Source organism: Anguilla rostrata, chromosome 2 (assembly GCF_018555375.3).
Source record: "Anguilla rostrata isolate EN2019 chromosome 2, ASM1855537v3, whole genome shotgun sequence".
In the NCBI taxonomy this organism is placed as follows: domain Eukaryota; kingdom Metazoa; phylum Chordata; class Actinopteri; order Anguilliformes; family Anguillidae; genus Anguilla; species Anguilla rostrata.
Window position 1 is genome coordinate 12,779,405 of NC_057934.1, and position 15,713 is coordinate 12,795,117.

A 15,713-nucleotide genomic window follows, 5' to 3' on the forward strand; every position below is an offset into this window, starting at 1 on the left:
GCAACTCGAATGCCTAGGAGTGCCAAAGTACAATAATGCGTAGTAAACAAGTGAAAATTATGATTTCATCAGAAGATATCCTAAATGTAAAAAATAGAATCCGCATTATAATTTACCTCCATTTTAAGTTTTTTCCTCATATCAGCAAATGTATCAAAACCCTTCATAACTGAAATGTATTATAGTTATGAATGACGACATTTTACCACATTACATAAATGAAAACCCCTGCTTATGCTGTGAATATAAAACAGTTATTTCTAGTAGTATTTATATAGTGATGGAAAATTTCAGACTTGGATGAATTACATTTAATAGCTAGGCTATAATGTGTTCCTCAATGATAAAGTCACCCACCACCTCATACCATACTGCTTTAAAGCAGAAATACCATCCACCTCTGTTAAAATCTTAATACAATTTTCCATTAAAAGGTAATGGGATAATATGCAATGCAATGCCAACAGGGTAATGGTTAATGGTTTCAAGAGCCAAAATGGGGTGTGCCATTTAAGTTTATGGTTTTCAGGGGGTCTGAAGGAGACTTGACAGTCCTGGGCAAATAAGGACCTTTCAACATGGAGTTCTGCTTAAACACTAAACCAGAACCCTGATCCAGAATGCAACCCGTCTCCTTCATGATGCTTAAGACGTAACACTACTCTAAACATGAAACACAAAGCATCCACTACTGTAAAAGTATTTGATAAATGGCAGCAGAGATGCAGATGTGCTTCAATAACACCTCAGGAAGAAGGGAAACAAAAGGGGCAATGATATGCATTCCATACGATTCACCTGCATACCTTTCACTGCATGAAGACTAATGCACTCTGAGGAATTTTTAAACTTCTGTGAAGGACTGCAAGTCACGCACAATCGGTGGCAATGATGAATTAGAAAGTTGCATGCCGAATACAAATCTGAACGCCATATGGCCCATTTAGAGGCATTTCTTGACCTGTGTCCAAAGGAGGACCACATTGTTGTGGTTACCTAGTTAACTCAACCCCCAATGACTATCAATGGCTCCCACATCTGCTGTGGCCATTTACACCACCTCTGGGACCAGCCCCTCACAGTGATGTATTGATATGTGGGAAACTTAGACAAAGAATAACCGCAACACAATATAACTGCCCAACAACTGCTAGGATTGAACATTCAGACCTAAATACACACACACACACACACACACACACAAACATAAAATCAACAAACACATTTATATAATTACCAGATGGAATGACAGCAGGAACATGCTAAGCACGATTGCACGCGCCATACAAATTGCCTGTTTAGGTCTCCCATCTGTATCCCCTGTTTTTACATTATATCCACCAAGATCTAATGTGTTTCTGTGAGAAAATGAATGCGTTTCTCAGAGAAAATTAACTTGAGTTATTTTCAGTTATTATCTCGAGTTGAATGTAACGCACATTATTCAAAGTCTAGTAAGGCCTGCCGAGCGTGCAGTACATGACAAACGCTTTCTCTGGCATTCCTTCTCAAACAGCAGAAATAATCTACTGCAGGTGGCCAGTAAGATTTGGAGTATTGAAAATGTCGTCATTACAATGGTAGGATAAAGTGTGTATTTTACCAGTGAAACCAGCTGTGAGTACGCAATCGGCTCGTCATCTCCGTGGTTCAACCCAACATTCTTGTCATAACAGCCCATTTATATCAAAACGTAATAGAACGATGATGCCATTCACCACTCACATCAGCACAAACTGCGGTTATCATTACTGATGGTACCACATCCCCAGAATAAGAAGGCCGAATGTTCTGATAACACAAATAGAAATGCACCTGGTGAAATAGTCTGTGCATGGTACATTTGACACAGATTAGGAAATACCAATCACCACATTGATTTTGCCTCGATTTTGCAACACTGGTGAAAACAAATCATTTAGCCATGGTATACTTTGGGAAACCCAAGTCAGTGGCCAGGCTTTTCCTCAGTGATGCAGGTTAGCTGCAAAAAACAGTGCTGTGAATATCTATTTCATTCAGCGTTTCCCCAGCATATGACCTTTTCAGCCTAGAGACTATCCCCCCATTACTACAGATACAAGCTATGTCCTTTGCGAAATCTAACTTAACCAGGCTGCCCCAGAGTTCCAGGGTAATACAAGAATGATTTGTTTTGACAACATAACTAAAAAGCCCTCTCTTGTACTAATATAGTCCTTGTATTCAACCTCCAAGGACTACATCTAATTCCTAGCTGCAAGCCTGCAGGTCTGGCCTACAGTGAGGTGTGAGCAGGTAAGCACACTATTGGGTCCTGTCCTTCCTCTTTTTTTTCCTCCACTCCAAATTCTTTGTGCCGCTTGACTTACTGTAAGAGCTGCTTGGGGTGGAGTGATTTCCTGAGACTGTCTTGTTTGGATTTGTAGGGGACAGTAAAACCTGGCTCACGGTTCGACAGGAGCCTGGCTATTGCCGCCATCTGCTTTCAATTAGGGGAGTGCGCACAGCGAACAGATGCTAGCCATTAACCCTGTGCTGCTGCGCCGCTCTGTATTGATCGCAAGTCCTGATGTTGCGGGGCATCAGATGAGCCATTAGCAATTGAAATGTCTGCAAATAACTCTCCCCTACCAGGGGAAAAAAAACTCCACTGGCATATGAAACGGTAGATACCAGAAAACCCACGCTAGGTCCATTCCACTGACTGAAAGAAGAGCTGAACCGATTTATATTGCACTGTTTTACATGAAATAGTGCTCTGGTGACCAAACCTAACCACAAATATTACATAAAAAATTGGATATCAGACATGCCCGAAGATTGACACTGGATCACGTCGATTGTGAAGCGATAGGGAATTTCACGGTCCTATGAAAAGCAGAAGCCTGTGGTCTCCTCGAGCTGGCGGAGAACGAGGCATACGATGAGACGCCATTGCGGTCAAGACTGGCTGTTCATAGTGGCCTTTCTCACACAAACACAAGGGAGAGCAGGCCAAGAGGTGTTTACACAACTCTCGCCTGCTTCCGCCTTTTAATAATTTAATGACTGGTTTGGATTGCTTCTGAAAACAAAGAAATCACACAGTGAAATGGGCAGAAACAATTACCCAAATGGCTTCCTCGAAATGGGTCGCCTGCCTTCTTGGTCTAGGCTGGTTGCCTTTGATCGATAAGACTCCCCCCGGCTTTGTAGAGGTATTAGGTTCCCCACCCACCCCCCTCATGATTGATAAGATGGAAGCAAGGAGCAGGGGCAAAATTCAGAGTCAAGGAAGAAGAATTAAAAGGGAGGCAAATTTAAAAAAACAACAAAAACAAATGAAAGTGAACTAAGTCTGTTAACCATTTCAAATGTGCTAACAACTTCCAGGCTCTTAAAGACTTGCCCCCTAGGAAATAACCTCAAGCTTAAACCTTGTGTTCAAAGTGCTGCTTATTTATTTATTTATTGCTAAGGTTGCTGACTCCATATTTACATCAGTATTTACACATGGAAATGCAACCAGTTCAATTACTTGCAAGCTTTATGCTGAGAAGGGCATACAGGTCACTGTCAGTAATAATTCTACTGATAATAGGAGGTGGCACTGGAAGAGAGGACTTGAAGTCCTGAAATGGCTGTTTACTCCTTTAAATGAACTTTTATTCGTAATGTTTTTTTCCTGGAAACATTAACTTTGCATGACAATCCATTCATTACCATATAATACAACTTCTATTCCTCATTTATGATGAAGTCAGAACTTGCGGTATAGAGTGGAAGGTTTTTGCGGTAGTACCAAAATACAGCCCACAGTACAGATGTCTGAGGGCATGGAAATGTCCAGACAGACCCATCTGACTGATGACTCAAGAGTGCCTCCACACACTCCAGCAGAAAGATGGGACGTAACCGCAGCGAGCATGTTTCAGTGCAGAGGAAACAAGGGGAGTTTGAAGGCAACAAGGTTAAAGGAATGCTGGGAAAAAACGCTAAAACAAGGAGGCCTCACATTCAATTAGGCCCAGGGAGATATCAGACACACTAAGTGTATCAAGAGGAATACTGTCCACCTTTTGACCATAACAAGTGGTTAAGAGTACAACCAGCCCCCTAACACCCCCGACCCCCCCCCAACACAACTGTGTGTAGACCCTGCCACACGCGCTTGCCCCCCATCCCCCCCCCAGCCCCACTGCTACAGGGAAGTCATGGGGGACACATTAGGGGCACTGCTGGAGCAGCGCGCTTGCAATGGGGCGAGGGAGATCAAACGCGGATTGGGTTGCCGTTTCAAACGGAGCCCCGCTGAGCTCGGGAGGAAAAAAAAAAAGCGGGGAGCGGCGCTCCTACAGAGCCATGAAATTTAAAAGCAATTGGTGGAGCCGAAGGGCCCAGGGCCGCGGCACCGCGTCAGACCGGTGTCGGCTAAATAATACATCACCCCGCCCTTTACGCGCCGGCGGCCTCGGCCGCGCCCACGAGACGTCAGAAAGAGAGAGAGCGAAAACGAAAAACGGGCGACTCGATGTTTTATTTCTTCACTGGGTAACAATGTAGAAGAGAGTAGAAGAAAAATATACTCGCGTGCCACGTAAGCCTACTCTACCATGTGGTCTCTACCTTGTTTTTCCATTGGATACACTGTCTACATAGGTAAGGCCTCACCTGTTTGCCACATATGCCCTGATGAAGATCGGTTCTCAATAGAAACATGTTGGCTTTTTAGTTTATTTAGCCATTATAATAAAGGCTTTTTAACTTTACCCTTTTCCTGCTCTCCTCATTGGATTACTATACGAGTGCCTAGAACACTCTTTAGTTCTTTTTGGACTTATTATTCTTAATGGGTAAAAATGTACTTTCTGACCATCCATCCATCCATCACACATGTACCATGTGCCTGTGCTCCATGCATTGAATGTCTTTAATGTGGTTTCCTAAAGTAAATAAATACAACTCTGTGGCATTACGGTACAGCAACCTGTGCTGGTGAGGATTGTGGACATTTTCAGTAAGTATAAATGGCAGCGATATGTAAATGGTAAGATCCTGATTTTTTGCGATAAACAAAGAACCCTCATGAAAGGAAGCAATGAATATTTGATGTGGGAGCAGACAAAAACACTTTTCGGGAATTTAACTGTGCTGTGAATATAACAAATGCTATTCTATTTTCTTGGTGGGGAGCCTGAAGTTCCATCGAGTGGCTTCATCCTGCGGGTGGCCGTTGTGGTCAATGGGGACATACATGCTCTCCACACAGGGACAAGCAGACGGCGGAACAATAACTATGTGTGGCGGCAGTGCTAGACGCTGAACAGAAAACTAGACACTTTATGTTCTCGCTCATTTGTTAATGGCAGGCAGTAGTTTTACTACCTGATAAAGTGGTGGCGGGATTTGGCCCCAAATGCAAGGGCTCTGCCCCCTCCGTGGTCGAAGGCCGATTATCTCAAATAACGCTAAAGCCCAAACATCAAGGCCGGCCCGGCCTGCCGTCCATCTCCTGTCAGCCTTTTATCAGTGGGGGAGGATCTGTCTCAGAGCTCCGAGCTGACAAGGGATCTCAGAGGAGATTCGGTTACCGTTGAGGTCCTTTCTTAACTTGCGGAGATCCTTCTGAAAGTCATCAAATTTCATCTGCGACGCCTGGAAGAGGTCCTGTGGCTCGGGGAGCGGGTAGACGCACGTCTCCTTGCCAGCATCCTGCAAAAAAACAGAAATAAATGCAATTGTCTGGCGATATTGCTTCATATACCCTGATTAAGGGCGATATCAGATTCTGTGCAATACCAGAATAGTATTTCGAACAGCAAAGTGACCTGAAGATTCCAGCAAGGAAGTACTGGGTGGTGCAACGGCATAACATCACTCCCTGATAGCTACATTTTTAGGGGGACAATAATGTAAATATATGGACAATAGAACATTATCAAAGCCAGAGACAAAACCACTTGTAAAAAATAAAAAAGGGTCACAAAACAACATTCAACAAGCGGTTTTGTGTCGTGACCACATTTAAATTAAACGCAGAAGACGTGGCCGCGCGAGAAGGCCGCAGTCACTCACGCTGACAGCCTGGAGTAAATGTCGCAAGCACCGAAGAAAGGACAGAGGATAAAACTCGAAACGCAAAAATAAATAAATAATCATTTTCACAAAATGGCTTCATACATCAGGAGATGGTGATGGCTAACACCACATCCATTGCCAACTTATAATCAGCGATAAAAACCTCTGAAATAAACCTCAATTGGAGGCTGGCTCCCATGTTCTGAGAATATAAATCATAGTTACGATGACATAAATCAAAATGTCACACTTTTAATAGAAACACATGCTTGTACTGAGACTGTCAGGATATTACAGAATGCGTCAAAAGCTCAGATCTTGTCACATTGGCTGTTTTTGGCCTAACGTCATAACGTTAAAACAACTTATTTACAGCGTGCTATCTTTGGGAACTGGAGCCAGACTGAACTGAATGCACCTCAGGCTGGGCAAAGCACGATTTACTACTGCAAAATGTTCAGCAGGGAAATCAATACAATTAAAAGAATAAACAACCTGTGACACCGCTAGGCAAGAAAAATGAGACTGACCAAATGAGCAGACATGCCACGGTTTGAATTGAGGATCAAATAAACCGGAACCAAAACATACCTCATCGAAATGCCTTAAGTAGTAAGCGACGATGTAAGACAAAAGACTCCTCGTGTTATCCTAAAACAGGGGGAACAGAAGTCATACACATGCCCTGAAAAGCATTCACTTTATGTAACCAGTTATACACTGCTGGAGGACCTTATTTATTAACCCAATTTGACATCCTACTAAATGGCTAAATTTAGAGTCTGCACCTGGGCTTCATACACCACATACTGTGACACTGTGAAAACTAGTACAATATTTATTTAACTATATGGTAGAATGACTTTCAAGTGAAAGGTCATTATTGTGAGAAGTTTAAAGATTTGAATGCTTGAATGCAATAGAAGAATTAAGCCTGCACAATACACTTGTGCTGCACAGTCATTGACCTTATTTGCAGACACACAAAAACCCTACCAGTCCATGAGTAGAAATGGGAAAATGGGTAAAGCAGGAAGAGTGTGCACACTTAATTTCTTATATCTAATTCAATCCGCAAATATATGAGAATGAGAACTTATGGTTGGAGCCTAAAAACCTCAATTCTAACCACTTAGCCTTATGCCAAAGGACTAGCCTATGTGCATGTGTTGTTGGAAAAATGAAACCAAAGAATGGTAAGGTACTTCACAACTCAGTGAAACATGAAAGAAAAGTGGACTAGTGTCAACAGTCTAGTCTCTCAGTCAGCTCATCATGTATTCATTTGTGGTCCAGCCTCCACCAGAAGGACAGGATGTGCATGAATATAAATTTATGTAGCATCTGAAATTGTTTTTGACAGTCACCCTTCTACAGTTCTCTAATTTGCATCACAGGTAGTCAAGAAAGCGGGGACTGATACATTACGATGTTGAAAACAATGTGGCTTGGTATGACCCTGCCGAGGCACCGTAGTGACAGAACTCACGCTGCTCTTCACATCTTTAAGCTTGGGGAGGATGTCCAGGGCAAAGCCGTCTGCCTGACCTCTGGTCCTGTTTCCCCCGTTCATGAAGTTCCCGAAGGCCAAGACTAGGCCCAAGACCTGCATCACCCCTGCGCCACTGTTCAGGGTCTGAGAAAGAGAGGCGGAGAGGTAGAGGGAGGGGTAGCAAAAAAAAGAAGGAGTTGGAGAGAGGGGGGAAAGAGCAAGAGAAAGGGAGAGAGAGGATTGGAGATGGAGAAAAAGAACAAGAGAATGAGTCAACTGTGTTCACCCAGAGAGCGGCATGGCAAGGTGATAAAGGAAAATCTCTCATAAGCAGAAGGGCTTGTGGGTCAAAATGCCATGTGTGGCCCAGCTGTTGTACCCTTGAGCAAGGTAACTCACCTGAATCGCTCAGTAAACATGCGGTAGCATGAATGTATAAATACATGGAGGTGTAAGCCTCCCTGGGCAATGGGGTAACTGCCAAAGAAATAAATAGCATAGTGCAACCCGCCATACCGCCTGATGGGAGGTGTGTTTGCTCACCGCCAAGACAACGGTTCACGAACGGGTGCACTGAGTGAACCTCTCGCGGCTTTTGCCACAGTGTCACACACTTCAGCCCCGCTCTCGTAGCACCATTACGCTGAAAGAGCTTGTTCTTAATCTTGGGTAGGCCTCTCCCTTCACACAACAGTAATGCCACTGGTGGGTCATCCTTTAAATACAGCCTACATCTGCTGTTGTAGTGGCCAAATTATTATTATTTTTTTTAAAATACCATTAATTAAATTATTGATTAAAAATCCATCATGGTGGACTTTATGGGTTCTTGGGGCATATTTGTTCCTCATGAGGAATGACACAAGTACACCTGGTTTCATGAATTTTCATCAAACGGGGTGGAAATGCCAGCATTTTGAAATTTACTTTTTGAATCGGTTACTATAGCGCCACCTATGGACGAATCATGGTCATTCTTTCTGGCATGGTTACTCATGGTCTCTAGTTTTGACCTGGTAATTTATATCATTTTTGGTCAAGGAATTTAGTTATTTGACCATTTCCAGGATGATGATAATAATAATAATAATAATAATAATACCACCAACGAAAACAATAGGGTTCCTACTTCGTAGGACCCCTAATGACAGCCGGTACCGATACTCACCGCACATACTTTCTGTAGCATGTCAAGCTTGCGGAGTATGGAAGATATACATTCCGTGAAGGTTGATTGAAAGAGGATGCAAAATACCCTTCCTGAGAAATTGGGGATTTGTGACAACTGAAAGAGGAATCTGAAACAAGAAAATTATACAGTGTTTGTCTTGGGACAAAGAAAATGGAAAGAGGAATGGAAACAATCTTATGCCAGATCACAGGACATAATTTCAAAGACAATCTGAGCGGCCAACGAATGTAGCAAGAAAACCAGCTAAAGTATATAAAAGAGAATTTACAAGCTTACTAGCAAGTATTTACAAATGACTCTTTGTTATGTGCCAGGAACAGCCTATTAGAAGTTTACCTGGGTACCACTTACACATTCTCAAGAAACCTATAATAAACTTAATGTCCCAAGCCCTGTAGATACAGTACATTATCTAATAGTAATTGGAAGGTACTGTACATTACAGGTGCTCTTTCGTGGTTAGGAAGTTTTTTTAACAATGAAGCACTAGCCTCCAACCCCTAGCAGCCCAACATTGCCCCCAAACTCAATACCCATTGTGAGCATGTGTGAGACAATTTCTTTTTTATAAATATGCTAAATGCTAAGATGTATATCTTGAGGGGGAAACTGCATCAGATATTAATTTTAGGATTAATTTCCCTCACCTGCATGAAGATGAGAAGACAAGCTACAGTAAACACAGACATTTCCCCTTTTAAGTTCATAGCAGGTCTGCATTTGAATCCATCCATTATTAAAATATCTAATTTTGTTGTGCAAAGTGCTTAACGAAAGGATAGATTCCCATGTGAGGATAGACTACTGAGACTACAGAAATACACCACGACAACTGTCTGAAAAAAATAAGAACATTTCTTACTGTTCAGGTTTATCCAGTGGCTTTGCATTTTCTTTTTCTTTAGAGGACTTAATGTGCTTTTCAATTTTATCCATCTCCTCCTGTTGTGCTCTCTGAAATGATATTACCACAGGGTCACCACAGAGAATAACAAGTACATATTTGACATTCCATTACATGTCACTTCTTTCGCAAAGGACAAAGAATATCTATTATACATCCCTCCAAAATTCACCGCAACCAAATAATATTATATTTCACATCTTCAGGTATAAAAGACCATACATTAAAACAACACCGCTGAAACTATTACAGCAACAGTTCAGATGTGTTATTAACTGGGGAGAAGGGTATAACTGAAGATGCATACCGAGCCTTTTTTGACCATACTTTTCATTTTTGAGGAATCTGAATTTTGTTTATATTGCAATCTTAAAGAAAACCGAAACCAATAAAACAGGGCGCGAAACTGCACCGTCGGAAGAATTTTCTCCACCAGTAGTGTTACAACCAAAAATGTTCCCCAAGAACCCCTCAATTGTGCAAAATTGTTTGGTTCGGAAACAATGTCCACACAGCTCTAATCTTTTCGTCATTCCTGAAACTGGAGAATGGTCACTGTAAGGAGAAAAACAAAGAAGCTTCCCCGTTCATCAATTATTTATAAGCGCAAATCGTTTAAAGGCTTATTAAAAGCTTATAATGAAAATATAATAAACATTGAATAACACAAAGGAATTGGACTCAGCAGAGGGAAAATAGAGCAGAAAAAACTGAGGGCAGCAGCCAGCATTTCATGGATTCCTTCTCAAAATGTTTTATTTGTGGTTTGTAACCAAAGAGGGATAGACAGAATTTATTTGGCATTATAAGGTATTTATTTATTTGACAGATTTTCCATTTGCTTCTGTGCATGTGCCAAGCCATTGAAGGCACTGGATCAAAATGGAGGCAAATAGAAACTATAAGCCTTTCAGGAACTCATGCTTTGCCAACAGACATCCATGTTCCTTACAGCCCATCTGCTGATATGGCGTTAAATGATGCTGACATCTATGTTTTGTAAAAGCTGTACTAACACTGAACCTGGGCAAACGGCAGTGGGAACACTCTACCATGTGGGCCCAACTCCTATGGGGTGGAAATAATGGAGTACATAACACAATTACAGCACAGTACATTGTGAGCACAGAATTCTGACACCCTCTGTTAAAGGTCTCATAAGACAACTGAAAAATGATCTGAGACCTAATGCACATATGCTTTTAGACTGGAAAAGCAAGGGTGCCATAACCCTTAAGTGGGCACCCAAACAGCTGGATATCGAGAAAGTGTGTTGAAATGAAGATTCCATATTTGTACAGTATCAGTGCTACATGTCCAAATGCAACAAAGTGTATTTTGTATGACCTCAGTTTTAAAAAAGAAAATGCGCTTCTGACAAATGATGCACAAAATTCCACAGTGAGATTCCAGAGCAAACAGAGCTTTCTATTCCAAATGCAAGCTGCTTCATAAATGGTCTAAGCTGGCGCTTGCTTCCAAGAGTAAACACCCCCATAAACAACTGTGTTTGACTTCAGTGGCATACCACCAAATGCTCTGGACTCTATTTGAAGCATTTAAAAAAAAAAAAATTAATAAATAAAGGAAGCAAAGAATGCCATGATCAAAGTTTGGCCTAATTGGCATTTACATTGAGTTCCTTTCAAATTGAGACAGAAGTGCGATCGATATGCTCTCATTTAAAATGAATGAACTCCTTCAAAGTGACATGCCTTGAAGATCCCGGTTTTAGAAATAGGGGGTTGGGGGAGTGGTGGGGGTCTGCCTGAATGTAAACTTTGGAAAACTCTCGGATCCATTAGGCTCCATCACAAAATCAAACAAAACGAGACCATGTTAACTTCAAGGCCCTGCACACGCATAGCTTTGCAATACTTCAAACGTGGGCATCAAACAGAGTGATTAGTATTCTGTTCACTCTGCCATCTGTTGACAAGGGCAGGCTCTGCTTCTAATTTACAGAGTGTTTTATAGTGTAAATTTTTCAAATAAAAAGCAGATTGCCCTCTGCTTGTACAATTATGAATGAGACCTGTAAACGTGAAGGCTTGGATGTTATCCTAAGATCGATAATAATTGATAGCTGTGGATTATCAATAGCAACACCGCACAAGATACTTATCAGCCAAGGAACAGAGACAAGGAACTCTAAAGCACAAAAGCGGAACGTGACAGTGTGAGGGAAAGCACGAGGGACTTAAGATTACCGTTTTTTCCCCCCCTCTGCATAGTTTGCAACTTATGTTACGGGGGTTCTGGTTAAATTATCCAGATTCCGGACGGCATTCCATAATTACCGCAGGAGCTGCCATGGAACACACATCCTAATGTCTCAGTTCACTTCCAGGGGCGCTTGTTTGCAGATCACGGGTTTTCATTTATTTATTTTCCTCAAGAAGGGTGGGGGGGGGGGGGGTACGTCTCTTCGAACGGCTACAAATGGCTCTCATGACTGTGCTGGCACTACGCTTGGGTGACCTCCCCAGTACTTGTTTTCGTGCTCTCCAGGCACTTTGAGTGGTACAGCGCTTAAGCGGCTGTCCAACTGTGGTTAAAAATTACAAAATGAGACAGGACGGAGTCTTACATTTGAAGAAAAAAAAAAAAAACGCGCAAAACAAAATAACTCAAATCACCAGGCCCTGCTTCGGGCCCAGATAGGGAAAGCAGCTTCTGATCACATTTGCTCAGAATTAACATACCATCCCATATCACAGAACATTTGTGATCAGTTATTAATGCAGGATTTCTAATTGAAGAATTTGCTATTATGCTGCTAGCCAAAACTATTTAAAGAATTCCAGTGCAGCAGTATAGCGTGAGTGAGCTGAAAACCATTCCCTTTCATTGTTTCTGTTTTTCAAACAATAGTGCTGTTTTAGCTCCAATTTGACATGACAGGTAAAGTATTATTTTATAAAGCTGTTTGTTATTTCATTATTAATGAATAAATCACATTTTTCCTAGATAATTACAGAATTAGACAACATAGACGCAATATGGAGGCTTCAACAATACAGTTAATACTAAATCACCTTTAGTCCACCAGCTTTGGCTGGTAAAAGTTGATCCAAAATGAACTATATATAGTATTTTAATCACTGTATAAAGATCGCTGGCCTATGCTAACAGAAGTCCTCACAAACTGCTTAAGGCACTTCAGACTCATGTACCGCAGCAGGAGAGAGCATGCACTTTATCACAAGGGCCCGGAAATAAAGGTTATGCATTCAGGGCAAGTCTTTTACAGCGCTAACTCCACAGTAAACTGCTATCGTTCCAGGAGATCTGTGTCTTTAATATTTTACTGTACCAAATTAATGCATTTCTCCATTTGCTTTTGAAGCGTGCCAGACTGTATTTCACAATTTCGACAGTTATGCAAATGCTGCCATCCGGTTTTTATACAAAAGCTTATATTCTTCAGGAAAGATAATATGCAGAGGAAAATCATAAGTTTTGCACACTTCACATTAACCGCTGCACATTTTAACACTTGTTTCCGCCCAGACAGATTCCTATACACATTGCCGTTGCAGGTTTCAAAGAATTGCAATCGTCTCTCAAGAGGAAAACCTTTTCTCAGACGCATTACTCAAAAATATTTCTTAAGAATTATTCCCCAAATACCTCTCCAGTAAAACCAAAGAAATAATTCACAATACAGATTGATCACTCTTTTTTTAATTAAAACATAGCATGGCGAGTAAATACTCAAATTAAACTCTAGGTTGTGATAGGAAAAGATGGATAATACTGAACACCGTCAGAGGAGGGGGAAAAACAGAAAAGACAGCAACTCCATGACTAGTGCGTAGCAGCCTGGGCACAAGTGTCAGGAAATCAACCGCAATAATGAATCCAATCACCAACCTTAATAATGTGGCACAAAGAACCCAATTCATCATCCTTTGTCATGAAGGCAACAGCAAACATTCCCATAAAAAAAGGCTAAACTAGAAATAAACATTTTGTTCAGGAATTAATCACTCGTCCTCTTTAGAGAGCAATTACCAGTAATTACACCCAAGTCTGCATTGTTAATTGCAGTCAAAGCACGTCAGAGAAAAAGATCCATCTCTCACAAATGCCACTTGTCTCTCAAACCCTTGCCCACTGAGGGAAAAATCTTGTTCAATAACTGGTGCAATCATATCCAGCATCATTTTAAACGTTATTGCTCCAACATTTTCATTGTAGAGGAATAACACAAAGATTAAATATATTTCAAAAATGTAATTTTTTTGAATGGTGAAGTTAATATCCAAGCCATCAATATAATGGAAGCACCAACAGCCTTTAAAGTCTGAAATGAAATTTCCAACCAGAACAGAAATAGTATTTTTAGATTTTGCAGATATCAATACAAATACCCAGAGCATTATAATGCGCAATATCTCATTTGAAAAGATACTGGTACTCAGATTTATACAAATTGATGTAGGTGAAAAGAACGAAGAAAGAAGACAAATACCCTTCATGAAAATGAGCAAAAATGGCTGTAAAAATGGCTTCAACACATACAGTGAGTCATATTTTGGGCTCAAACATATGGGGAAGCCATATACTTTAACAGTCATTTTTCAAACATAAATACAGTAGAATTGAGCAGTGCAATTCTTTTTTCTGCAAAACAGGTTTCAAAATTACTGGCACCCCTGCAATTAATATTTGGTGAAGTCTTCCCTGGAGAGGGTAACAGCACGGAGTGTTTTTCAACGGGGTTCAAGTCTGGCGACTGGGATGGACATTGCAAAACACAGATTTTTTTCTTCTCGCAACCATTAATTTCTGTGTTGATTTTGATACGTGTTTGGTGGTCATTGTGTTGCTGAAAAGTCCATCTAGGGCCAAGTCTCAACCTCCTGGCAGAGGTAACTAGGTTTTGGATTAAAGTATCCTGGTACTTAGTGGCACTGATTATGCCATTGATCTTAGCAAAAGCCCCTGGACCACAAGCAGCAAAACCAAAAAAGTTCCACAGACAAAGTATCAATGATTCACCACCATATTTTAATTGTGCATGGGTTCCTTATCAACGTTTGTCGGCAACATGCATTGTTCACTAATGTTATTACATAATTGCTATTTTACGTTATTCTTAGTATCTTTTGTCAGCAGAAAAAACATTAGCAAAAACTGTCACTTTATTCAGTATGAGGGACTTTTACCAAGGTGCTCCAGGTCAACCACGGTGTTGTCCAAGTTCAGAATAGCTGTCAGGGTGGGGGGCGAGGAGAGGGTGGGGGGGCAGAAGAGAGAGACAGGTTAGTTACTGGGGAGATGAGGCGTGAGTCCTGGGAGAATGGACAATGGAGGAATGGGCATTAGTGAGTTTGACCCCGCTGGTCATATGGCTTAGAAGGGGCTTGAGGCTTTGGTAAAGCCTTTAAAACAGCACTGCTTCCAAGACATGGCGGGGTCGGGGACGAGGAGGGTGGGGGTGAGGGCAGGATAGCTGGTGGAGCCAAGTGTCAACGGCTACAGACCAGACGGAGGAGAGATCAGACCCTGTGGGAGCTGTGAGAAACTGCGGCCGGAGTTCAGAAAGGGAAGAAAGAGAACTGGTACCAAGACAAAGTAAGCTCATTCCTGACACCGCCAGGAGTGGGAGACTTGGGCCGGCTTAATCCGTGGGTAAATTAATCTGCTAACTTGGAGACCCCTGATCAGGGTCAAATCCTCAATGCGCAAAGCCGACAGCTTTAGTGCAGATTTGGCATATTTCTTTCCTATTCTCACAGAGTCTGGTGCCACCCACACATGCGGGGGCCCCATGTCTCTCCACGCCTGACGCGTCGAAGCAGCTTAATGAAGGTGTGATGAGACTGGCGGCAATTAACTGAATTTGGTTCCAAACTCAGCCTTCCTCGCCGCAACTGTCAGACTGTCTACTTGTGCACCAATTAAAAACAAGCCTAAAAAATCTAATCATTTTGAGATGGAGAAAAGGAACAAGTACAGAGAGGAAACCTTATTTGTAATAATGGATTCACCATACAGAACTGTGCAAAGCTCATTTACTTTTGCTAACTTAATGTTTTAAAAAATGGAAAAATCTTATAGTCCACAAAATCATTAAA

The 15,713-nt window shown here is 41.6% G+C and overlaps 1 protein-coding gene across 1 annotated transcript in view; it reads right to left on the bottom strand.

The window, feature by feature from the left end:
* Nucleotides 1–15,713, bottom strand: part of fmn2b (formin 2b) — a 63,619-nt gene that overhangs the window by 15,082 nt on the left and 32,824 nt on the right. Inside the window, exons 9-14 of the mRNA XM_064325179.1 lie at nt 14,802–14,846; nt 9,586–9,739; nt 8,700–8,829; nt 7,529–7,675; nt 6,631–6,690; nt 5,553–5,673 (exon numbers count right to left, since the gene is read on the bottom strand). Of these exons, the coding sequence (XP_064181249.1) occupies nt 5,553–5,673; nt 6,631–6,690; nt 7,529–7,675; nt 8,700–8,829; nt 9,586–9,739; nt 14,802–14,846 (657 nt within the window). The remainder of the gene's footprint in view (nt 1–5,552; nt 5,674–6,630; nt 6,691–7,528; nt 7,676–8,699; nt 8,830–9,585; nt 9,740–14,801; nt 14,847–15,713) is intronic.